Source organism: Cnephaeus nilssonii (assembly GCF_951640355.1).
Source record: "Cnephaeus nilssonii genome assembly, chromosome: 12".
Classification (NCBI taxonomy): domain Eukaryota; kingdom Metazoa; phylum Chordata; class Mammalia; order Chiroptera; family Vespertilionidae; genus Cnephaeus; species Cnephaeus nilssonii.
Genome location: NC_137083.1, coordinates 41,913,849 through 41,940,884, shown reverse-complemented (window position 1 = coordinate 41,940,884; position 27,036 = coordinate 41,913,849). Strand labels below are relative to the sequence as shown.

General features: G+C 41.3%; 1 protein-coding gene across 1 annotated transcript in view; it reads left to right on the top strand.

The window, feature by feature from the left end:
• Positions 1-27,036, top strand: part of COG5 (component of oligomeric golgi complex 5) — a 200,221-nt gene that overhangs the window by 149,652 nt on the left and 23,533 nt on the right. Inside the window, exons 15-18 of the mRNA XM_079786047.1 lie at positions 7,784-7,894; positions 10,270-10,332; positions 16,114-16,217; positions 23,060-23,297. Of these exons, the coding sequence (XP_079642173.1) occupies positions 7,784-7,894; positions 10,270-10,332; positions 16,114-16,217; positions 23,060-23,297 (516 nt within the window). The remainder of the gene's footprint in view (positions 1-7,783; positions 7,895-10,269; positions 10,333-16,113; positions 16,218-23,059; positions 23,298-27,036) is intronic.

Below are 27,036 nucleotides of genomic sequence, written 5' to 3'. Positions count from 1 at the left end.
AGGGTCCCCTACACGCTTTTGCTTTTACGGTGGAGCTGGGTGCCTGTCCGCTGGTGCACCAGGCACCCCGCTCCCCCATTTTTGATGGTCCGCGGCCGCTGAGGGGGGCTACCCTGCTGTTGAGAGGCGCAGGGGGCGGGACTCTCAACGGCCGCTGAGGGGGGCTGCCGCGGACACCTGGCTACCCTGCCGTTGAGAGGCGCAGCCGGCAGGCCCCCTCAGCGGCCTCGGATCTGGCCGTTGAGAAGCACAGGGGGCGGGAGTCCCGCCCCCTGCGCCTCTCAACAGCAGGGTAGCCCCCCTCAGTGGCAGCAGATCCGTGCCTCTCAATGGCCGGATAGGCCACCCCGAGTCCCGCCCCCCAGCCTCCCGCCGCCCAATCGTGGGCGTAGCGGAGTGATGGTAATTTACATGTTACTCTATTATTAGATAGGATTCACTAGAGGCCCAGTGCATGAAAATTTGTGCACTTGGGTGGGGGGGGCAGTCCCTCAGCTCGGCCTGTGCCCTCTCGCAGTCCAGGAGCCTTCAGGGGATGTCTGACTGCCGTCCCGTCCCTATTGCCCACCACCGCCAGTTGCCGCCGGCCCCCGATTGCCATCTCCTCCCTCTGCCCACTGGCACCCACCTTGGCTGGTCTGGTGCTGCCTGCTCGCTGGCCCTGCCCCTCGCTGACCAGTCATTCTGCTGTTCAGTCGATTTGCATATTAGGCTTTTATTATATAGGATTGGTTGATTCTTGTATGTGCCCTCACCAGGGAATGAACCTGTACCTTGGCGTATTGGGATGGTGCTCTAACTGAGCTACCCAGCCAGGGCAGGAAATTTAATTTGTAACTAATCATTCTAATTGCCTTCAAAGATTGACAGTAGTAGCAAGGAATATTGAGCCCTGGCGACTTCAGATCCCCTTCTTTTCCTTCTCAAGCCTCCACAGAAAATGATTCAAGAAATAATGATAATTTGGAATCTTGGTTACAAATTAGTGCGGGAAATACTTTATAGTCTTGTAAACATTTCTATGTGCTCATTTGGAAAAGTCTCTAAGATATATTATTAGGTTAAAAAAAGAAGGTGAAAATAGTGCATGTCATTGTCCCACCTGTAAGTAAAAAATAGATATGTAAATAAAGGTTTCATGCTTTTTTTTTTTTTTTTCTGGAATGTCACAAGACACCATTAGTGTATAAATGTGGAAGTTAGGTCTAAGGATGGAGAGAGAAAACTTTTGTTTTTCATTTATGCCTTGAATTCAGTTAGTTATATTTCAGTTTTTACCATATGCAAGTTTTTAACAGAATAAATAGCACTCAAAGAGACTGATCACACTGAATAGGGCTGAGTAGGCAGGTACAAGTGGCTTTTAAGGAAGAGGCAGGTGCAAGGGGCTTTCAACAGAATTCTGGTAGCTGTTAAAGTAATCTGTGCTCTGGACTTTGATTTACACCATCATAAAGTAGTACCTTCAGCCCAAAGCCTCTCGTTCTCAGGACTGTTTCTACAACTTTGCTTATACTAGTATGCCTAGATTCGTAAACTCATTGCTTTTTCTTTCCTAGAATTCCTGTGATCCAATCTAATATTCTTGAGCTTGTGACCATAACTCTACATCATTCCAGCCATTGCAAGATATAGAAAGGGCTTAGGCCTTCACTCTGGGTGAGAGGGAAGCCATTTATTGGTGGGTGTAACAAAGGAGGAAATCTAACTTAAAAGGAAGGATTGAATAACAATAAGTAGTAGTAAACACAAATAATTGGTAGGCATAAATCTAAGCCTTAATTGCAAAAAATAATAATATTGACTGATTTGGGACATACAAACAAGATAGAACTAAAATACAAGTCCACATTAAAGTTTAGAGTGGAGAACAGATAATGAATTTTGAAGCATTCTAAAATGCTTGTATGTGAAGTGTTTTTCTTTGATTAATAAATTATAGCATTCATTATTGAAAAATGGGAAAGCTCATTTTACCTGACAGTGAATAATAGTTCTTTCTTCATCAACGAATTAAAAATATGCAGACTTGTGACTCTAAATTTAATTAACAGGCCAGTGTTTAGGAGCTGGTGATTGGTTGTGGGTAGGTGGAAATTCCATCTGTTCAAAAGCATAAGGCCCTTGAAGAAAAATAAAGTAAAAGCTCTGTGATTCTTTCTTGGCAAATTGTGTTTGCCTTCCCCACCCCTTGTGGTTACCAAACCCCATGAGCCAGGTAGAGATTTTGACTTAAAGGACAGGAGCATAGAGATGTAAGGAGATTAATGAGGAAGGTAGGTTGATAAAAGGTCTTTGTAACAGAAATACAAGGTTCTGAGCAATACAGCATTGAATTACAAAGCTATATTTTATTCCTGAGTGCTTGTCTTGCTCATCTCTCATGTATAAACAAGATTTGATTTTGTTTCCAGCTTTTTGGTAATATGTTAACTATTCAAAAGCGAACCCATCTCAAGCTGTCTTCTCTTTGATAACAGATTTTAAATTGTGAAGGTTTGGTCTGATATCAAGATGTAATGTCACCACTGAATCTGCTTAGTGATTGAATGAACCTGTTCTTGTTTTTCTATACATAAACTAGAGGCCCAGTGCATGAAATTCATGCACGGAGGGTGGTGGGGTGTCCCTCAGCCCAGCCTGCACCCTCTCCCCCTTGAGGGATGTCTGACTGCCTGTTTAGGCCTGATCCCATTGGAATCGGGCCTAAACGGATGATCGGCCATCCTTCTCACAATCCAGGACTGCTGGCTCCCAACTGCCCTCCCCTGCTGGCCTGGTCCCCCCCAACTGCCCTCCCCTGCAGACCTGGTCCCCCCAAACTGCTCTCCCCTGCAGGCCTGGTCCCCCTCAACTGCCCTCCCCTGCAGGCCTGGTCCCCCCCCCCCCAACTGCTCTCCCCTGCAGGCCTGGTACCCCCCAACTGCCCTCCCCTGCAGGCCCAGTCCCCCTCAACTGCCCTCCCCTGATGGCCTGGTCTCCCCCTCCTCTGCTGGCCCGATTACCCCTAACTGCCCTCCCTGATGGCCTGATCACCCACAACTGCCCTCCCCTGCAGGCCTGGTACCCCCAACTGCCCTCCCCTGCAGTCCTGGTCCTCCCCCCCTGCCAACTGCCCTCCCCTGCAGGCCCGGTCCCCCCCCAACTGCCCTCCCTGCTGGCCTGGTCTCCCCCAACTGCCCTCCTCTGCTGGCCTGATCACCCCCAACTGCCCTCCCCTGCATGCCTGGTACCCCCCAACTGCCCTCTCCTGCAGGCCTGGTCCCCCCCTACTGTCCTCCCCTGCTGGCCTGGTTCCCCCCAACTGCCCTTCCCTGCAGGCCTAGTCCCCCACAAGTGCTCTCCACTGCAGGCCTGGTCTCCCCCCCCCCCCCCAACTGCCCTCCACTGCAGACCTGGTCCCTCCCCAACTGCTCTCCCCTGCAGGCCTGGCACCCCCCAACTGCCCTCCCCTGCAGTCCTGGTCCCCTCAACTGCCCTGCTGGCTTGCCTGATCACCCACAACTACCCTCCCCTCCCCTGCAGGCCTGGTCACCCCCCCCCCCCCCCCGCCACTGCCCTCCTCTGCTGGCCTGGTCACCCCTAACTTCCCATCACTGCCCTCCCCTGCAGGCCATCTTGTGGCGGTCATCTTTTGGTGGCCATATTGTGTCCACATGGGGGCAGCCATCTTTGACCACATGGGGGCAGCTATCTTGTGTCTTGGTGTGATGGTCAATTTGCATTTTACTCTTTTATTAGATAGGATATATAGTGAAACCTTTCCTTTTTTTTTTTTTTTTAATCAGTAGTCAAATATTTGACAAATTCAACAGTCTGAAGAATAAATAAGAGCCAAGAAGGAAATAAAAGCATCCTCGGGGCCCTAGATGGTTTTATTCAGTGGATAGAGCAGCAGCTTGCGGACTAAAGGGTCCCGGGTTCGATTCTGGTCAAGGGCACATGCCAGCGTTGTGGGCTCGATCCCCAGTAGGGGGGGCGTGCAGGAGGCAGCCAATCAATGATTCTCAGCATTGATGTTGCCATCTCTTTCTCCCTCTCTCTTCCTCTCTGAAATCAATAAAAATATAATAAAATAAAAAAAGCATCCTCGGAACTGCCAGAATTGATGTCACAATGTCCATGGACTAAAGTATACCCTTATTTCATAGGAAAGTCTCCCAGCTTTTGTGTGATTAGTTCTCTAGTTCTTACTTTAAAGCACATTAGACCAAGATAAGGGGAGATGAGAAGATCAGAAAGAGAAAACTGATACCTTAGCAATGTAAGAAGGCTCGTAGCATCACCAAAATTTAAAGAAAAAGGAAACTCAGGGTTTCCAAAGAGATGAGGGAAGGGGCAGGCAGCCATATATACCCTACTGGGTTCTGATAAAGTCACTTTTTTGTTATTAAGAGAAAGTTTATTTAGAAAGTCACAGAGATAAAAGAAGTGAGTGGCAGAAGACATGGGCTCAGGAAACAAGTTACAGAGGCAAAAGAAGGGGCCCTTGGAGCTTAGGAGTGAGAAGGGGAAAGGAGAGGGACTAGAAAGGTGTGGGAAGAGCTGCTGGCGCCTCAGTCCTAAGGGCTTTTAAGGGGGTGGATTTTAGGGGAAGTCCCAAGGGAGGATCTCAATAGAATATTCAGCAGCTTTCCAGGTGGGTCCTTTCAGGGTCGTGGTCTCCACTGATAGGTTGGCACCAGAGCAGGGCATCACTGGCCCTGAGGTCAGCCATGGCATCGCTCCTCTGGTTTTGCTGCTTTTCTGAGCCGGGAGCTGAAACACAACTGAGGCCTAGATGTTATCCCTGGGATTAATGCTTAAGGAAGTGGTCCTGCCAGGGGTTTGTATGGGGGTCTTATGAGGCTGTTCTGCCCCTTGTTCCTCCTCTAAAGGTATCTACCACATGACTAGCAACAGGCCAGGCGAGGAAAGGTCAGGGGAGGGTCAGAACCACATGACCAGCGACATGGAAAGTGAAGTGGGGGGAGGGAGGGGGCAAATCGCATGACCAACAAATGCTAGAGAAGGAAAGGTTACCTGGGGGTGAGGTCCTTGTTATCTGTTTTACCCTTTGCTAAGCACCTGGGGCTTTCTGCCCTGGTGGCCTTCTGTACCTGGCCCATGGTCCTTGCTCTGTCCATGTCTGTCTAACTGCCTACCACATTCCCCCATCAAGGATCTTAGCTCTGAGTCGCTTTTAAAACTAAGTAGGTAATAGCACCAAAAGCACTGGTCATTGTAACACTAGTGAACATACGCCGTAACCACTGATACCACTAGCCATTGCCACTTTAATTTCTCAAGTGGCTTATTCGGGAGCTTTTCCCCACCTTCATCATAGCACAGAGCCCACATCACCTGCTGTTTCATGGGAGGTCAGAGCTTTTATTAGTAACTAGAAGCCCGGTGCACGAAATTCGTGCACGGAGGGGGGTTGTCCCTCAGCCCAGCCTGTACCCTCTCCAATCTGGGACCCCTCAAGGGATGTATGACTGCCCATTTAGGCCCGATCCCTGGTATCGGGCCTAAACGGGCAGTCGGACATCCCTCTCACAATCCAGGACTGCTGGCTCCCAACTGCTTGCCTGCCTGCCTTCCTGATTGCCCCTAACCGCTTCTGCCTGCCAGCCTGATCACCCCCTAACCACTCTGCTGCCAGCCTGTTTGCCCCCAACTTCCCTCCTCTGCCGGCCTGGTTACCCCTAACTGCCCTCTCCTGCAGGGTTGATCACCTCCAACTGCCCTCCCTTGCAGGCCTGGTCCTTCTCAACTGCCCTCCCTTGCAGGCCGGGTGCCTCCCAACTGCCTTCTCCTGCTGGCCATCTTGTGGTGGCCATCTTGTGTCCACATGGGGCAGGATCTTTGACCACATGGGGGCAGCTATATTGTGTGTTGCAGTGATGATCAATCTGTATATTACTCTTTTATTAGATAAGATAGAGGCCTGGTGCACAGGTGGGGGCCAGCTGGTTTGCCCTGAAGGGTGTCCCGGATCAGGTGGGGATTCCTTGGGGCGTGGGGCGGCCTGAGCGAGGGGCCTGTGGTGGTTTGCAGGCGGGCCATGCCCCCTGGCAACGCAAGTGGAGGCCCTGGTATCTGGAATTTATTTTCCTTCTACAATTGAAACTTTGTAGCCTGGAGCAGAGCCAAGCCTGGGGCTCCCTGGGAGGCCCACAGCCATTTGTGTTGGGGTTATAATTGAAACTTTGTTGCCTTAAGCGGGTGGGCCCTGCCAGGGTGTGCGGAAAGCTTTGCTTCCCCTGTTGCCGCCGGCAACCCTGGCCTGCTCTCTCAAGCTCCATTCTGCCGCCATTTGTTTGAATTTGTTTACCTTCTATAATTGAAACTTTGTAGCTTGAGTGGAGGCTTAGGCCTGCAATGGCTGGCAGAAAGCTTGGCTTCCTCTGTTACCTAGGAAACCTTGCTCTCTGTGGCTGTAGCCATCTTGGTTTGGGTTAATTTGCATACTCGCTCTGATTGGATGATGGGCGTGGCTTGTGGGCGTGACCTGTGGGTGTGTCGGAGGTATGGTCAATTTGCATATTTGTCTATTATTAGATAGGATAGTTTACCATTTATGGATTAAACTGGATTTTGTAGGCTCTTCTGAGATTCTAACCATTAATTTTTCACATAATTAATGTAAGAAAACTATGGCTTTTTTTGGCTCATCTACTCCAAATGGTTGTTTTAGAACACAACCTGATTGCAAGTTGGTGATTGTCCATAAGAAAAGGCAAAATAAATTAAGAGTTATTTAACCTGATGTCAAAAAACCTTATGTTGACTTAATAGCCGTTATCATGGGTGGAACTTCAACGAAGGATTATTCCCTTTATTTTAATTGTCATTTTTTAATGTTTTTTAAAATTGTATTTTATTACCACAAGTAGAAATTTATCAAGTGAGAATTGAGTTTCATTTTTGAAATATATGTGTATATAAAAGGAAAGACAGAAGGAAAAAAAAAGTATTTCTCTCACATTTTATTTGGCTCACTATTAGGAACTCTCCTAAAAGGCCAATTTTTCATATGTTTGAGTTCTGCATCCACATTCATAGAGCTACTTGCACCATATTTTATTTGTCCTGATCAGGTTTAATTTACCTTTAAATAATAATTGTTATAGAGGAATGGATTAAAATATCAGTATGAGAATGATTTATATGTGGATTTTTTTCTTAACTTGAATTATAATAGTTTTAGATTGATCCATAAAGCATTCCATGTCCTGTTCCCTAAAACTCATTCATTTAGAAGTTAAAGGTCAGAAGGAGAAAGTTCTAATACCAATTTTACTGATCTTTCATACCATTATAATCTTAGGCAGCTTCCTTTAAAATTATTTTTAATCTATAAAAAATAAGAGTAAGACCTCTTTTCACCACTCATTTCATTGGAATATTATGATGACTGTCAAATGTACATAGAATATAGGTTTATTTTTTATTCCTCCCTCTCTTCCTTTATTTCTTCCTCCCTTCTTTCCTTGACAGTCACCAGAAAGTATTCCCCAGGAGTATATGCTGATGTATCAAAATAACAGCACATACTAGACTTTTGGGTCACACCCCCTCAGGAGTCCCATCAGCTGTGATGTATTGATGTAGGCTGTTTCTCTTGTGCAAGGTTACCTCCATATCCATGGTGTTATCTATACAAAGGTTCCTGCTGTGCTGAAAGTCCAAAGCTTGACCTGAATATTTCCAGTTCCCATTCTGTCAAAGGGGCATTAATCCCACCCCCACCCCCACCTCCACCATTATGGTAACTTCTTTTTGTGTTGAATTCTTACAGCTTTCCACACAAGGAGATGCAAGTCAGGTGATTGGGCCTCTTACTGAAGGGCAGAGGAGAAATGTGGCAGTAGTGAATTCACTGTTCAAATTGCACCAATCAGTAACAAAGGTAACCTTTATCTTTATGCTTTTGACTTAATTTCAAGTTTTTCTTTCTTCCTGCCTCAAAGTTAGACAGTTTATGAATTATTTAATTTTTGTGCAAAAGAATACAATGAAAACATGATGATTGTAAAATAAACTTAGGAATTAACTCTTTTTATACAGTCTTTTACCTTTGCCTTTGTTTGTGTGATTTTTATTTATACATTTAGTTTAAAACACATGAACTGTATATTCTCAAGTTTGGTTGTTATAATCCAGTTTGTTGCACAAATAATTTAAGGATAAATTATCCGTTCCATACCTATTAAAAAGCATAAGATGATATCCTGTGGGTGGTAGTAACTTACAGCAAAGCTAATGACAGAGTAAGAACTCTCATCCCTCCTTGTCAAAAGGTTCTCTTTTTTCACAAAAAGGGTGAAGGAGCTGCATGGAAACTGAATTTTATGATATAATCACTGATGACTATATATATTCTTTTTGCCATTTTTTAAAAAATTACTGAACTTTAACTTTTGTGCCTTCATAGATATTCTGAACTATATTCATAATTACTTAGGAAAGCACTTTCATCCCATCTTTGACTTTGAGTCACTTGTGTTTGCTCTATATAAATCATCTTCAAAGTGTTCAGTAGGTAGGGAGATAAGTGTTTAGAAGCCTGAAGGATGCTAAAGATTAGGTGATGTTCTTTAAAACTTGACCTTTCATATACTAGGTTGTATTTTAGAATAATTATGTGACTATTATTCACTTACTAAACTTTTTAACAAGTAGGGGTTTCCAAAAATGTATATTTCACAACTAAGCAAAATATTTTTAAAGGGTTATCATGTGAATCTCAGAAAAGTAAATAATAAAACTAAATAAAAAGAATAGCCCTAGGTGGCTTGGCTCAGTGGATAGAGCATCGGCCTGCAGACTGAAAGGTCCCAGATTCGATTCTGGTCAAGGGCACATGCCCAGGTTGCAGGCTCGATCCCCAGTAGGGGGCGTGCAGGAAGCAGCTGTTCAATGATTCTCTCTCATCATTGATGTTTCTCTCTCTCTCTCTCCTTTCCTCTCTGAAATCAATAAAAAAAATATTTACAAAATAAATAAATAAAAAGATTACATGGCAAGACATATGTAAAATTTTAGACAATAAAAAAAAATAATAAAAGAATCCATGGCAGGGGTGGGCTGGAAGAGATTAACCAAAGGACTTGTATGCATGTATGCATAACCCATGGACACAGACAACAGCATGGTAAAGGCCTGGGCAGAGGGAGGATGTGGGCTATGAGGGGTCAATGGGGAAAAAAGGGGGACATCTGTAATATTTTCAGCAATAAAGAATAAATGATGTATTTTCCATTTTCTTTTTAATATATATTTTATTGATTTTTTACAGAGAGGAAGGGAGAAGGATAGAGAGTTAGAAACATCGATGAGAGAGAAACATCGACCAGCTGCCTCCTGCACACCCCCCACTGGGGATGTGCCCGCAACCCAGATACATGCCCCTGACCGGAATCGAACCTGGGACCCCTGAGTCCACAGGCCGACGCTCTATCGACTGAGCCAAACTGGCCCGGGCTATTTTCCATTTTCTTTATTACTCTAAAGCACTACAAGCAATGAAGTGTTGTATTTATTTAGCCTGATTTAAATGCTTTTATTGAGACTTTTAGAATTTTTATGTTTGCATTGATTTGTAAAAAGAAAAATGTGACGTTTGTATTTTATTTTCATTATTCTTTTTTAAAAGTTTTATAAGAGTTTATTTGAGCCAAACTGACAGCATTGATAGAAAGCAAAATCTCAATTGCTCTGACATTTGTATTTTAAAGACTGTTTAAAGTTACAGTCAACCTAGAAAAGTGAAAATTTTTAAAGAAATACATAAATATGGCTTTTGTAGACTGACCTTTTCAAGTTATAACTTTATCATTAAAATCTATGTGGAGTGAGTAATAGAAAGCTAGCTCCTTTTAAGGTTTGATTATTTTAAGTATATATTTGCTTTATACAGGAAAGTATTTTTCATCCTAGTTTAACTGAGCTCCAACCAACTGAGCCGCCTGGCCAGAACAATGCTAATGCATTTTTAAAACATTTGTGAGACATTACTCTAAATGATCCTGTTTTGCCCTGGTTGGTGTGGCTCTGTTGGGCGTTATCCCAAAAGGTTGCTGGTTCAATTTCCAAGTCAGGGCACATGCCCACGTTGTGGACTGGATCCCTGGTTGGGGGGCATGAAGGAAGCAGCCAATTGATGTTTCTCTCTCATCGATGATTCTCTCTCTCTCTCTACCTTCCTCTCTCTGAAATCAATAAAAACGTATCTTTTAAAAATGGCTTAAACAAAAGTTTAACTGGATGAAAACTTTGTTTTAGGTGGTTTCCAGTCAGAGCTCATTTCCACCAGCAGCTGAGCAAACTATAATTTCAGCCCTAAAGGTAAAATAATTTAATGGAATCTTTGACACTGTAGATCAAAGTGGGTTTTAGAATTATTTGTTTGAATGAGTGGGAGATGTCACATTTTAAAACTAATTCTGATTTCTTTACATATACCAAAAGTAGCATGTTCATAGTTATCCTAAAGAGAGAGGATACATGTGTGTTTATATTTTCTAGAATTTAAAAATATGTAGACTCTGTTGGTATCTACAGATTGTGTTCTCCTTAAGATAATTGTATCACAAGCAAGAGAAGCAAGAGTCTTACAAGTATTCACTGTGTCTTAAGGTAATACAGGCAAGCATTACCCTGTTAAAGTAGTGGTTCTTCAGCAGGTTGATTTTGTCCCCTATAGACATTTAACAATATCTGAAGACATTTTGATTGTCACAACTGGGAAAGGGGTGCATCTAGTATTAGCGATGGTGTTAAACCTGCAATACATAGGACAGCTCTCCACAAAAAGAATTATAGAGCCCTAGCTGGTTTGGCTCAGTGAGCATCAGCCTGGGGATCAAAGGGTCCCGGGTTTGATTCCAGTCAAGGGCACGTACCTTGGTTGTAGGCTTCCTCTCCTGCCCGGGCCCTGGTCGGGGAGTGCGTAGGAGGCAACCAATCGATGTGTCTCTCTCACATCGATGTTTCTGTCTTTCCCTCTCTCTTCCACTCTCTCTAAAAATCAATGGAAAAATATCCTCAGGTGAGGATTTAAAAAAAATTATAGAGCTCAAAATGTCAATAATGCCAAGGTTAAGAAACTGTAAAGTGTATCTCTAAGGTTTGAAACTAGAGTAAATTACCTTTTTAATATACTCAAACGTACTAGTAAATGTACCCCCTTTCTAGCTACTAAGGAAGTTAAATGGAAAATAATGTTGATGTGAGATTCAGAGTGCTCATCTCATTATCATGAAATATTATTAAAGCTGTCATAATAAAATAATTGTTTTTAGTAAGAGTTGCCCAATTTATTACTGATCATAAAAACAGTATAAAATCAGGTCAGTATGACAAATCAAACGGTCTTAATATTCTTGCTCCTAAGCAGGAAATACATGTAGTTTTCTTTTCTGTAGTTGCACATCTTTTCCTTATATTCTGGCAGTACTGTCAAACATTTTTTGATCACTACCCAAGATCAGAAATACATTTTACTTTGGCACCCCTTACATAATACATAAGCACTTATAAATATATACGCATATACAATTGCATGCATATATATATATATATATATATATATATATATATATATATATGTGTGTGTGTGTGTGTGTGTGTGTGTGTGTGTATATATATATATATATATATATATATATATGATATATCTATATACATTTCCATACTTAAAACAGAGGTTTCACAAAACAATACTTTTCCTTATTTTTGTAATGCACTCTGTTTTCTGTACTCATATATTATTTTTTAAAACATCCTGATAATGATCCACTAAATTGATGTTTGAGAAAGTTCATTCTATATAAGATAGAGTGCCTACACTTTTCCTGATAATAAAAACCTTCTGGATAAGTTAAAAATAGAAATCTTTGGAGACTATAATTCATATAGGGTGGATTCTCTGAATCTGTATTTTAACATACAACAAAGGTTATTCCTATCAGTCACTTTGGGTTGGGAGTTGAGGTCGGTGCAGGGAAAGTTGCCTTCATCTTGGGCTATAGCCCTCACTCTGAGGTTTGCCCACCAGAACCAGTATCTCACGTAGCTGGGCACTGCACTTTACTGAAACATTGCCAACTTCACCCTTGAGAAATTAGCAATCAGTTCAAGGGCATCTTGCAGTGGCCATGCCAATTAGAGACTTAATTGCTTATGTTAACAGAACTCAGTGTAACAGTTTGACCTTGCTTTTTAGTTCAATCTTACCAAAATCATTATGACACATTAAGGAAAACACTAATAAAACCCTCCGACTTAAAGAAAAGACTCATAAAATTGCATTTCATAACATTATATGAAACTTAATATCTCACTTTGAATTAGGGATAGAATGTTAATGATGCATACATGACTGCAGCCCAAGGACCAAAAATCTATGTTTTTAATAGTTGTTAGTGAAGATATTAAACATACTTTTTTTAATCTACTGAAAATATAGGTAAAGACACATAATAGCCTTTTATTTGAAATTTTATCTAAAATTAAATGTTATTAAGGCTTGAAGTTCAAAATCTCATGTTATAAACATTATCTAGTTTGTCATGAATGGCATAATTACTCTGAATTTCAAGTCATTTCATTGTAACCACCTCAGCTCTACATACCATTTAAACATCTTGGCCCAATAATTCTGTGTCATTTATTACTGTGATTGAATGGTACAGATAGTGATTGTATTGATAAGTTTATATATGAGAATTTTTCATTTCCCCCTTATTGTGAAGTTTTGATGTTCTATATGAATGAATATTCCCGATTGCTAAGGCTTCAATATTTTTGTAATCTTAGTTATTTTAAGTAAATCTTTTTAAAATGTATGACAGAATTCCCTGCCTTTTTTTTTTTTTTTTGCAAAGAGCTTATGAAATATAATTTAATCTCCTTTCTCAGTTTCCTCTGATAGTTGTTAATACTCTACCCATCCTTGAAGGCATTCCCCAAGATGCTCTCTTTTCTTCCTGTTTTATATTTTTCCTAAGTGGGAAACTTCATCAGCTATTAAGTTTTCTGTGTACACCATCATCTCATATGCAAATAGAGACAGTTTTATTTCTTGCTTTCTGACCTTTATGCCTGCCTATTCATGCTTTTTGTGTGTGTGTTTTTTAAGATGGCCTTTATGAGCTTAAGAAAGTTCCCTTCTAATTTTAGTTTATGGAAACTTGTTATTATAATAAATGGTATTGTTTCATCAAATGACTTTTTCTGAATCTATTGATATGATCATGGTTTTACTCCTTTGTTCTGTTAATAAAATACTTTATAGGAATTTATTTTCAAATATCAGACTGACCTGGGTTATGATCTATTACCCTTTTTATGTATTCCTGGATTTGATTCACCTAATGTTTGTTAAAAATGTTTGTATCTGTAATCATCAGGGATATTGGTATATAGTTTCTTGTATTCTTTGCTTGGTTTTTATATAAAGTTCATACTCACCTCACCAATTAGGTTTGGAAATGTTTCATCTCTTCTGTTTTCTGGCAGAATTTGTATAGAATTTGTACTGTTTTCTTCTTTAAATGCTTAGTAGAATTCACCAATTAGGCCATCTGGGCCTGTAGTTTTCTTTGTAGAAAGTTTACTAGTATAACTGCATAGGGTTGGTTTCCTACTCTGATATAAAAGGATGAGTGTCTAACTACACATCCTGCTACAAATAATTATGGGGAAAATACCAAAAACAAATGAAACAAAAAACCTACTGGAGGGTTTTGGAGATGGGAAAAAAGCAGGATGTGGAAATCTAGAGCAAACAACAGGAAGAGAGTTTTTCATTTTGTGTGACTTTGCTCTAAAAGTGGTGACTACAGTCATGCCTCAGGCGAGTCTGGGTGGCTAAAAATCAGAGAAAAACAAAACAAAACGAAACCTGCAGACCTTCAGGCCAAAGGAACCAGGGGAAAGAGCCCGGTTCAACCAGGGCTGCTGGAAAGTGAGAGGCAACCTCAGAACGGGGAGAGTCGGGGAAGAAGGATGCCCAATTCTCTGTTCCAACTCCGCACTAGTCTTCGTTTGACTTACCAACCATGCAGGTACAGAGCAAACTGAAAGTGGTTTTTGCAGGTAAGGCTTACGGAACTGAACTGAGATCTGTATGGCCAGCTGTAGGTATGCCAGTGTACAGATTGAGTCTAACCAAGCTAATTAATTGCTAAAAAGAAACACAACACTCTTAGGAGCAATATTTAAAAATATGAAGTCTACACAATATAATGCAATATAACATTCACAGTATCCAGGGTATGTTAAAAATTACTACATATACAAAAAGCTAGAAAATGTTGTTATTCTCAAGGGAAAGGTCAGCATCTGCCAACCTTGAGATGACCCAGAGTCTACAATTATCAGGCAAGAACTTTAGTGAGGTAAAGAAAAAAAACGCTAAAATAAATAAAATCATAGGAAATCTTATTGTAATAATTTAAAATGTGAAAAAAGCACACAAATGAGCACTGGCCAGTATGGCTCAGTTGAGTGTTTGTCCCATGCACTGAGAGGTCCCTGGTTCAATTTCCTGTCATTTCCTGCTTGCAGGCTCCATCCCTAATAAAGGGTGTACAGGAGGCAGCTGATGGATGTTTCTCTCCCTCGCTCTTCCTCTCTAAATTCAATAAAAACCTTTTTGAAATGAAAATTTGGTTCTCTTTTTAAAGTATCTTCATCTTATCTCCTCATATCTATTTGTGCTGCCTGTGAATTGGTTCAGGTGCTCACCATTTTCACCATCTACTGTGTCCTCCTGCCGTTAGTCTGATTTATGCAGTCTATTATCCAACATGATTTTTCCCAAATTCAAACTTTTAACCACATTTTTGCATGGCTTAAAACCCATCATTGATTTCCCAGTCCCTTCGGGATAAACTCCCAACTCCTTCGCCCCCTACGCAGAGTACACCTGCTGCCTGGCTCTTCTTCTTCGGCAGGCACCTCACACCATCTGTATTGAATGCTTGCAGTTCCCCAAATGCATCAGCTTTCCCAGGCTCCTCTGCCTTTAATATAAGCCCCTAGCCCTATCCTGTGTCAAGTGGTTCTTACCTATTTGTTCTTTGAAATTCAGTTCAAGCAATGCTTTTTGGATTTCAGACCCTCTCAGTATGAGTTGGTCTCTCTCGTGATCCCCTAGCACTCTGAGAGCACTGATATCGCTGTAACTTACCTGTTGTCACTAGATTGCAAGCTCCTTGAGGGCTGGACCTGACATTTAGAAATTTATTGAAAAAGGGTCCTATTTAAACTTTTCTCATTGGTTGGAATCATTTGTCTGAGCCAAAGCCATCCATCTTCATTCTGTGTATAATCATCACATATATAATGTTCTTAAATTTTTTATTTTGAGTGTTCAGATTTTAGTGTAAAAGTATTGAAGCCCAGTCAATATTTTTACACTAAAAGCCTGTAACTAAGGTCTACCATCTTGCACAACCTAATCAATGGTTATATCTCACTATAGAACAATTCCTTAGTCTTAGCACTATTGACATATTAGTTCTTTGTTGTTGGAGACTGTCCTTTAGGATGTTTAGCAACATCTCCATCTTCTGCCCACTAGATGCCAGCAGCAAAACCTTGGCTCACCCCAGTTGTAACAATGAAACAATGTCTCCAAACATTTTCAGATGAGGGAGCAAAATTGCCCCAGTTGAGAATCACTATTATAAAATTCTAAATAGAAACCTAACTCATGAAATACCTAACAATTATGCCCTATAAGAGTCACCAGTATATTTATTACATTCACTCTGGTTACAAGCATATGATATCATTCCAGTTTTGAAGAATCAGTTTTGGTCTTGCCTCACTCTTTTCAGAAATTTGAAAAGGTGTGTTCATTTCATTTTCATAGTGGCACTACTCCTCTCTTTTTCTAAAATGAGCGGTGTGGAGGAGTTGAGATTTTTCAGTGCCATGTTCTACAACTATTAAGCTTTAAAAATAATTTCTGACGGCAGTTAGGAAGAGGAGCAGACTTCTGTTGAGTTATAACTAATTTGATAAAATAGGAAAACTTTTAGTCAGAATGCTTCTCATGTCAGATTTCTTTGTGTTAGTCTTTAATTTTGTGTTTCCTCCCTTTTTTCTTCTTTTCAGACAATCCATGTTCTTATGGGAAATGCTGTGCAACCCTTACTGACTTCAGTGGGAGATGCGATAGAGGCCATAATCATCACCATGCACCAAGAAGATTTTTCTGGGTAATAACTTTAAACCAAAGTTTTCACTAGCCTTTGTATTTGTTTTTCATTCCCCCCTCCACCCTGATCCCCTAAAATCTCCTCATATCTAGGGTTAGTTCTTCTTGTGACAGACAGGGTTGGCCTCCAACATTATCCTACTTTATTCATTACTAGAGGCCCAGGGCACAAATTCGTGCATCAGTGGGGTCCCTCGGCCTGGCCTGCGGGATCGGGCCAAAACTGGCTCTCCAACATCCCCCGAGGGGGGTTCCAGATTGCAAGAGGGCGCAGGCCAGGCCGAGGGACCCCACCAGTGCATGATTGGGGCCAGGGAGGGACGCTGGAGGTTGGCCAGCTGGGGAAGGACCATGGGAAGGCTCCAGGGCATGTCTGGCCCATCTCTCTCAGTCCCAATCGGCCGGACCCCAGCAGCAAGCTAACCTACCAGTCGGAGCGTCTGCCCCCTTGTGGTCAGTGCAGGTCATAGCAACTGGCTGACTGGTCGATTGTCTGCTCCCTGGTGGTCAGTGCATGTCATAGCGAGTGGTTGAGCAGCCTTAGCATATCATTAGCATATTACGTTTTGATTGGTTGAACAGATGACCAGTCACCATATTAGGCTTTTATTATATAAGATGAGCACCATTAGCAGAAGAAGTTTTTTCAGTTCTTGTTTTTATCATTTCTCTCCTGTCATTGAAGCATAGAATCATTAACATCTACAGGACTCAGCTTGGCAATTCAGGACTTTTGGTAGTCTGTACTATCTTCCCTTTCCAATTTTATCTTTTTCTTTACTTTTCACAAATACCGTGTACTTGAGTTCTTGTATAGGCATGGTATTCCTCGTGTCAAATCCAAATCCTGCTCCAGCTTTGAGGGCAGGCTCCGCCAACCCGTCCCAGAAGGATTTTTCTCTTTCAGAGTTATGTGGCAATCTAATCTAGTCATATCACACTAAACATTTGGGAAACCAACTTTTAATGTCTAATGTGTTACCTGTAATCTAGTCATATCACCACAAACATTTTGGTATTGTTTCATAGTTGTTTCATATGCTTATCCATATCATATTATCCTGAGAATAAGAATCATAGTTCCTAACCAGTGTTTACTGCAGTCTTTTTAAGTAGAGTAAAATAGTTTTGACTCAATATTTAGGAAACCTTTTATGGAGAATTTGGAATAGTTATTGTCAATGTAAGAAATGTCCAAACCTGTAGAGAACTTTTATAAAAATTGATTTGTGCCAAACAGAGGATATACCTAGAAGCAAGATCTCAACAAACTGAAAAAAAATGTTCCCAAGAATAACATTTCATGTTTAGTTACTATTTTGAACTGTCCTGTTTTCTTTATGTTCATGTTGTTTAAAAGAATATCTACTTCATTAAATTTCCAGCCACTAGTCTGTTTGTGGAAAAATTGTGTGATTATTACACTGTCCTTTAATTTTTTAAATCATTTATCATTTCATTTATAAAATATTTTTTTGGAGGGTAAAAGGTCAGTCTTTATTTTTAATAATGGTAGGAAGCACCAAAGGGTAAAGTGATTATACACAAAAATGCTATAATATCTGGATATAAGAATATAGTAAAAGTGTAATATGCTAAGTGTCCGCTCGACCAATTGCTATGATGCGCACTGACTACCAGAGGGCAGACGTTCCGACCTGTAGGTTAGCTTGCTTCCAGCCAATTGGGACTGGGCGAGAGGGCTGTACACGCCCTGGAGCCCTCCTGCAGTCCCTCCCCAGCCAGCTGGCCAACCTCCGGTGGTTCCTTCCTGGCTGGCCGGCAGACCCCATCAGCCCCAATTGGCCCCAATTGCCAGGCAGGCCAAGGGACCCCACCTGTGCATGAATTCATTCACCGGGCCTCTAGTAAAGAATATAAAATTGCTGATACCACTATTTTGGGAAGAAATGAACTTTGTTCAAATGTGAACTGAAAGGTTCCAGTTAGGCAAATCATCTGTGCCTCTGAAAAGTAAGCAAAAATGGAGAGATTTTTAAAGGCTTATTTTATGAGTGGTGAGATGCTTACTTCAATAATTATATTGATGAGCCAAAATAGTGCCTACGGGTAACACATTAGACATTAAAATACGGTTTCCCAAATAGGTATGCCCTTACTAGTTTGCCTAAATACTAATGATCCAGATTGTTTCTTTAACTGTAGGGTTATTATGAATTTGAAGTATTATTTTAAGGTGTATAACATCCATATTTTTTCCCCAAATGGCCTTTGATGGTTCCATTTCAGCTTGTTCATATGCAGCAGATACTTGAGATTCTACTGAAAGTCATTTTCCGTACATGGAAGTATAGAACTGTGGATCACTGTTGCTTTATAGTGTATTTAAAGTATTGTTCCTATAGCAAAGCAATAATTTCCCCCCTTTCTAGAATATTGTTATTAGTAATTCTGATATGTCATGTCTTATGTATGGCTTACATGAAACATAAGGTAAAGTTGGCTTAAACTATTCAAGAAGTAGGCACCACTTTTACGGTAGGGATAGCCTCCAAGGAACACACTTGGAAAAAAAAAGTGAACACCTGCCCTCCCAAGTCCTCTGCACTTCTTCTGGGTGAAAGGAATAAATCAGGTTTATCTTCTAGGCCAGTGGTCGGCAAACTCATTAGTCAACAGAGCCACATATCAACAGTACAACGATTGAAATTTCTTTTGAGAGCCAAATTTTTTAAACTTAAACTTCTTCTAACGCCACTTCTTCAAAATAGACTTGCCCAGGCCGTGGTATTTTCTGGAAGAGCCACACTCAAGGGGCCAAAGAGCCGCATGTGGCTCGCGAGCCGCAATTTGCCGAACACGGTACTAGGCCAACCCCAACCTCATCTATAATGTGGTTACAGAATTCCTTGCTGTTGAACAAGTAATTCTCAACATGGTTTCCTGGTATTTGAAACCTATTTAATAGGACCAGTGTGTTTTTTTGTTTTTGTGTGTGTGTTTTTTCAAAATTAGATAGAGATTAAAATGTAAATGTCTGATTGACATAGCACATTCATTGAAATTCTTTTATTTAATATAAAATGACTCAAGTTTAATTACTTGAGTGGGGGAGGGAAGACAGTAAAAGTAGGAGGACCCTAGATCCTTGAAGTGATAGATGAGCACCTATGAGGAAGGGAGAGTCACACACACCCACTAAAAAAATTGGTGATGGGAAGATGGTCATCTAGCATTTCTCAGGTGTGCATTTGTAGTCTATCTTCAACTTCTTTATTTCTAAAATTGATTTTAGAAAGAGAGAAAGATCAGTTTGTTGTTCCACTTATTTATGCATTCATTGGTTGATTGTTGTATGTGCCCTGAATGGGGATTGAACCCACAACCTTGGTGCATCAGGATGATGCTCTAACCAACTGAGCTACCTGGCCAGGGCTATCTTCAACTCCTGTATGTAGGTTCTCATTGTGAAGACCCTTAAATTTCTGCACAACTTACTGCTAATCCTGGGGATTAAATCCGCAACCCAGGCATGTGCCCTGACCGGGAATCAAACTCACAACCTTTAGGTGTACAGGATGACGATCCAACCAACTGAGCCACCTAGTTAGGGCCTTTTAATGTTCCTGTAATACTGTGTTGGTGATGAAGAACTCCTTTATTATCCTCTTGTCTGAAAGCTCTTTATTTCTCTTTCAATTTAAATGATAGTCTTGCTGGGTAGAGTAGTCTTGGTTGTAGGTCCTTGCTTTTCATCACTAAATATTTCATGCCAGTCCCTTCTGGCCTGAAAAGCTTCTGTTGAGAAATCAGCTGACAGTGTTATGGGAACTCCCTTATAGATAACTGTCTTTTTCTTGCTGCTTTTAAGATTCTCTCTTTGTCTTTAACCTTTGCCATTGTAATTATATTGTGTCCTGATGTGGGCCTCTTTGAGTTCATCTTGTTTAGGACTTTGTGCTTCCTGGACTTGTGTGTCTTTTTTCTTCATCAGTAGGGAAGTTTTCAGTCATTATCTTCAAATAGGTTCTTAAATTTCTTGCTCTCTCGTTTCTCCTTCTGGTACCCTCTATGATGCAGGTGTTGTTATGTTTGATATTGTACCATAGGTTCTTAAACTATTCTTGTGTTAAAAATTATTATTATTATTTTTGCTGCTCTGATTGGGTATTTTCTACTACCTTGTCTTCCAAATTGCTGATTGGATCATCTGCTTCATCTAATCTGATTTTGATTCCTTCTAGTGTATTCTTCATTTGTGTTATTTTATTCTTTTTTTGTAACTGGTCCTGTTTTATGATTTCTAGTCCTTTTTATGTTGTTGAAGTTCTCACTAAGTTTCTTGAGCATCTTTATAACTATTTTTTTGAACTTTATGTTTGGTAAATTGCTTGCCTCTATTTCATATGGTTATTTTTCTGGAAATTTCTTCTGTTCTTTTATTTGGGCATGTTTCTGTATCTCTCCATTTTGGCTACCTCTCTGTGTTTGTTTCTATGTATTAGGTAGATCTGCTATGTCTCCCAGTCTTGGTCGGGTGGCCTTATGTAGTAGGTTACCTATAGGGCCCAGTGGCACAGTCTCCCTGATCACCTGAGCTGGGTGCTCCAGGAGTGTCTCTTGTGTGCGTTATGTGAGTCCTCGTATTGTAGTTGAGCCTCAATTGCTATTGGCATGTCCATGGGTGTGGTTGACACTCAGGTTGTCTGTCTGTGATGATTGGCCATGACCACAGTTTATGAGCTGCTGTGTAGGGGCTGACCCCAGGAACAGAATTCATCCCAGCAAGGTCGAGAATTCCCTTTGGGTGTGCCTCTTGTGGAGCTAATGAGGTCATGCTCTGTTTGGTCTGAAGGGAGCCACTGATATGCTGGTTCCTATGTAGGTCAATGTCAGAAGCTGCCTGTGACCTGCCCTTGGCTACCTGTTAGGAGTTACAAAGTGATCCACAGTTAGTAGTTGCCTGTGCTTTGCCCAAATGCACATGGAATGGGCCAAACTATGTACCAGTGCCTGCTGCTACCAGTACCAGTCCTGGGGCACGTCAGCAAAAGGCCCAGTGCACTTGGCGACCTGCTGCTGCTTGATAGGCTCAGCCACTGAAAGAGCCATAGGTAATACATGATTGTGTGAGTTAGGGTCTCAGGGAGGTACCAGAGGGCTACCAGGTTAATGCAGATTGAAACTCAGCACCAGTGCCAGGTCTGAGGCCACTCAGAAGAAGTCCCTGGGTACACCAAGGCCGGCCGCCATCTGCCTGGGGATTGTTGGTGGTGGTGGCATGGAGTTTCAAGAGCCATCAGGGTTGAGCCAGTAGAGTTCATCAGGCAAAATAGAGTTCATCAGGCAAAATAGAGTTCATCAGGCAAAAGCAGATTAAGATTGGACCAGGTGGAGGAAAGGTGACACCCATCAGGCATGCAGGAAGAAGGCCTTCACCGTAAAGCCACAGCACTAAGCCTCTCCCTTGTCTCTGTCACCCCCATAGCCCACCCAGAACTCCCCAAGAGTTTTCCAAGAAATACTGCAGCACAGGCTCAGCTGGTCACCACCAGCAGAGCCCACAGCCATGTGCCAGCTGGGCAGGGAGAGGCCTCGGAGTCAGTAGGGCAGCTAGTACAGTACTTCAGACTAATGCCATGTGTTAGGGCATGGGGACCAACATGGGCATGGTGGCACAGGTCGGGCGCAGGAGGAAATAGCCCTCTCCCTAAATCCACACAACTCACTCTTTCCCTGTGGGTCTCTGGCAGTCCCTGAACTTGAATGGAATTTCTAACTACTTACTCTATTCCTATCTGCTTCTGGAAGCATCCTACTCGTAATAACCATTGCTGTATTTGAAAACAAGCTCACCTCATTCTTTTGCATTTGAGTCCGTTTTTCTCTAGACCATTGCCAGTTTCTTTACGTCACTCTCAGAATGTGGAAACACTTAACTTATTTTTTTAAAACGATTCAATATCATGTAGCCAGTGATCTCACTGGCTAGTTAATTAATATCAGGTGAATTCTAATTTTGATTTAACTCTTCTTTCCTATAAATATTTCACATTCTTTTAATATATTCTTCAAAGAGCAATTATAAACACTTATAAATAGTATTTCATGGAGCATCAGCTGGCATCATCTATTGACCCAATTAAAGCCTTTTCAAACCTCATCAACTGGGAGGAGAAATTGCATATGATATGTATTGTGACATAACCAATTCCACAGTCAGAATTCTGTTGGACAGATCAGATGAAATAGGACCATAGCAGAATCATCTTTGCCAAGAATTTGTTTGGGAAAGGCAGCATTTATAAAGTGTAAAATGCTATTTCAGGATCCACTATTCATTTATTCACTAACCAGGTAAAATATACGAGTGAATGAAGAGTTATAAATCTGGAAGAGTCGTTAGAGGTCAGCGTACGTAAGGCACTCACATGCATTATCTAAGATAGGTGGTTGTCCATTTCATTTTTAATATTCTTTAGCTGCCCTCGCCAGGTAGTTCAGTTGGTTAGATCATCGTCCCAATACACCAAGGCTTTGAGTTTGATCGCCAGTCAAGGCACATACATGGAAGAACAATGCATTTATTAATAAGTGGAACAACAAATTGATGTTTTTCTCTTGCTCTCAAATCAGTCAATAAATAAAATTTTCCCCCCAAAAAAAATCTTTAGGTAAATGGATTCTATGATTCTTTCAGTAATATTCCTAACATCTTAAAACAACCTTTAGGATATAATTTAAGCATTGTTATATGCCCTTTAACTCTTAGCAAAAATAAAAATAAGCACCGTAAGGGGAAAAATGCTTAGGATTGACGGGCAGAGGGGAGAACAGAAGTCAGATAGTCCCTTTAGTGCATTGGCTGTTTTTCTTTTGTAGGTCATTACCCAGCTCGGGGAGGCCTGATGTCCCTTGTTCTCTGTACATGAAGGAGCTCCAAGGTTTCATTGCCAGGGTTATGAGTGACTACTTTAAACACTTCGAGTGCTTGGATTTTGTCTTTGACAACACTGAAGCTATTGCCCAAAGAGCAATTGAACTTTTTATCCGCAATGCCAGTCTCATAAGACCTCTCGGTGAAGGCGGGAAAATGCGACTTGCTGCTGATTTTGCACAGGTAAATTGATGTACAACTGATACAAAGGGGAAAACATTTCAGCCTCAATATTGTCTGTTAAGTAAAAGACTAAATATGTCTTCTTCAGTAGTTTAAAGAGATGAAAAAAATAATTAAACCTAATTGGTAATAATAATTTTAAAAGTTTAATGGTACTTTCATAGCAGATAATTCATAGCAGATATTTTTTTCTTTAACAAAAGTCATCACTCACCTTTGATACTTCATGGTTAAGGTGAAGTCACTCATTCCACAGTAAGGCAACATTTCCTACTTTTATATAATGTGGAGCTTTCTCACTGTTTCACTGTCCTACCAGGGCAGGGCAGTATTGATAAGAGGAATTGCTAGGAAATAATGCAGACAATGAAAGTTATCTTTCAAACACTTTAAAAAGGCCGTCTGTTGTCCTGTAAAGAGAAGGAGCTCCAGCACACCTCTAACTCTCTGGTGTCAGCTCACCACCTGAGACAGTGTGTGTTTTTTTTGTGTTTTTTTTAATATATTTTATTGATTTTTCACAGAGAGGAAGGGAGAGGGATAGAGAGCTAGAAACATCGATGAGAGAGAGACATCGACCAGCTGCCTCCTGCACACCCCCCACCAGGGGATGTGCCCGCAACCAATGTACATGCCCTTGACCGGAATCAAACCTGGGACCTTCCAGTCCGCAGACCGACGCTCTATCCACTGAGCCAAACCGGTGTCGGCGAGACAGTGTTTTAATGCCTGTAGATGCACAGTGGGTGGGGAGACAGCGTCTGAGTATTTGGGCCCCTGTATTAATTAGAGTACCGTTTTTGTATAGGACCAGCTTGAAATTCCAAGCTATGTCATGTGGATGAGGTAAAATGCCATTAAAATAACAGAACCATAATCAGCTTTTATAAAAAGGGCTTTTTTCTTTGTCCTTTAAGACATATTTTTAAGCCTTTTAATAGTATCAGAGGCAAAGAGAAACATCTGAAACGTACACTTTTATTAAAAGATTTAGAAACAGATAATTTGCATATATGTAGCATGTCAAAGGTGAAATCATTTTTAATCCTTTCAAAGCTGTTAGCTTTACTAGTCTAAATAGTTATTCAAATGGATTATTCATAGTGGTTTCCCAGACCTCCCCCCCCCCCTTGCTTATAAGGACAGACAAAATTTAATGTCCCTAAGTATTCCTGTGTGTATCTATGGGCAAGTCTTGGTTTATTCTTCCTGCACGAAGGAAAGGATGTGGCAGGCTGCTTATATGAGGGTGGTGGTTGGCCGGTGCTCCCTCCTACCTGAGAAGGCCACCAAAAGGAACCAAGTACATAATATAATGCTCATTGCATATCAGTTCCTCTAGAAATAAGTCATTATCATCCTCAATGATACGCCTGAGACCAGTAGACCACGGTAAAGAGCCGTCCTGTGGGAAATGTGCCTTTAGTAGCCTTAGCATGAAAATAGAAATTAATGTTACCATTAATGTGGCTCCTTTAACCTTTCCCATTTTTATAAGCTTCATTCTCAGACACCTCCACATTTTGCTTTGTTATTACAGGCAAACTTCAGCTTAAAGAGAATTATATATAATAGTGTCTTACTCGTCCCTTACTGGGTTTACAGTCTGTTATTGAACTGAAGACACAGTGACATACCAAGACCTGCTCTTATTTATTATAAATGTTATGAGCTATACGCAAATGAGTGTCTGTTCTTCTTTTGCCCTTTCCTTCTTAATTTTGTTCCTTCTTTTCCTATCCTATCCTCTCCTCTCCCCTGGGCTCCCTCCCCCACCAGTTTATTTGCATTCTGCTCCAGCTGGTTCTTGAGTCACTTTCCTGGAGGCAGCACTTCAAGTCCAATTAGAGTGGCAGCAGAGATGGCCAGAGCGAGAGTGCTGTAGGACGAAGGCGCTTTTTGTGTTTGCTTCTCATTTTAATATGTTCCCAAGAGTCTTGAAGGATGGAAAGTGTTGTCTTTTAACCCTGCCTACTGTAGCAAGCACCTGCTCAAAATGCATAGCATCCAATGGCAGGGCTGAGCCCCCACCTTCCTAAAACTTCATCATTAAGAATTTTATTTGGCATTCCTTCTTTTTTTAAAACATGTTGCCCAGTATACCAGACCTTTCCCGAGGTCCCTTCCGTTTATGTAAATGAAACTCGTATATGCTCTAAGGCATCCTTTGTTTTTCATTTTTAAATATAGAGAGAAAAGGCATTTACAACACAGCATTTCCTCAGTGTTAACAGTATATGTTCCAGTCCTGTAATGACATTGGTTGCCGCAGCCTGTGTGGTACTGATTGCTTTGTTCACTCCTGGACAGTGTGCCCCAGTTTCAGAACATCCCTCCATTTGCCTGGGGAATGGCTTCCTGGCCGGTGGGTAGTGGGCACAGGAAAGACAGGTAGAAGTACTACCATCATATTTGTGACCAGTGATTTCGGCAAATATCATGCAGCTGTTACCCGGCCCCCTTCCCCCCGCCCTGCCCATATTTTAAAAATTAAAGAGAATTTGGAGTATTGATTTGCTGTCTTACCACAACTGCAATTATGTGTTTTTGTACCTCAGCTTTCAGAATCGTACTTGGGTGGAAATATTTTTCTGGGGTCAGTGAAAACACTTAAATAGCATCACCCTGACATTTATATTAATGACAGGCATCAACTAGAGACTAGAAAACCGTAGACTGCCTCATTATTGAAACTGTATTCAAAATTAAACAAAGCCATTGAGGCCTCTGGAATCAGGAATACACAAATCCTTTGTGGGTTTGAAAATAGTTCTTGTGAGAAAAGTGCCTGCTATTCAGGCATAAATGACAGAAAAAGAAATTGCTCAAGAAGAGACCACTGGAGTATGTTTGTGAATACTGATTATTTGGCATAAAGTTTAGTTGCAAAGATAGATAATGATATATTTTAAAGGTTTCTTTAGGAATCCTAACTTCTCCCCACCAACACCATTGCACAGGTGAAAGAGAAAGTGGTTGCAAATGCAATTGGGAGGGTTCATGGAGAGGAAGTACCCAACACACAGCCCCTTAGGAATCAGGTCACAGCACAAGGTGGTTTCCTACAGATAATTAATTCCTTACTGTGACCACATTGTCTCTGTGTCTACACCCAACAAACACAGTGGAAAGCACTAACTTGTCCAAGGCCATGGGGCTCTGCTGATCCCGAATCCCTTCAGGGACTTGTCCACAATGTCCTCTGAAGCACCACTCCCTCTGTTTCTCTGTTACGTTTCTGCCTTGAGGGAATGGATGACTGCTGGTGTTACCATTAAATTATGTACTTAGGGGTACTTCTAGCAGTTTCTATTTATAGGTCTTCTGGTGTCCTTGAAGTATACATTTATATCTACATTTCACTTTTTGCCTAGAAATACAAACTGAGAAAAGAAAACAAGATAATCAAGATGCTAATTTTTCTTCTAATTCCTATTGCCATTTCTCATGAACAGTGTCAGGGCAGGTGTGTCCTGGGAGCATCCAGAGATGGCCTGTGGTTAACCAAATGTCTGTGGTGGGGAAGGAGCAGCTATGTAATTAGTTCTCCGGGCCTGCAGCTGACCGTTCATTCCCTCCAAATGGGAGCTGAAGAGAGGCAGTTGCACATGCCATTTTTGTATTCACAGCTAATTGCAGGGTCACCTCCTCTCAGAGCAGCACTCCTGCCCTTTAGAAACATGGCCTTTATTATTTAATGGAATTCTGGCAGAAGAAAATGGTTATGGATGAGAAATTA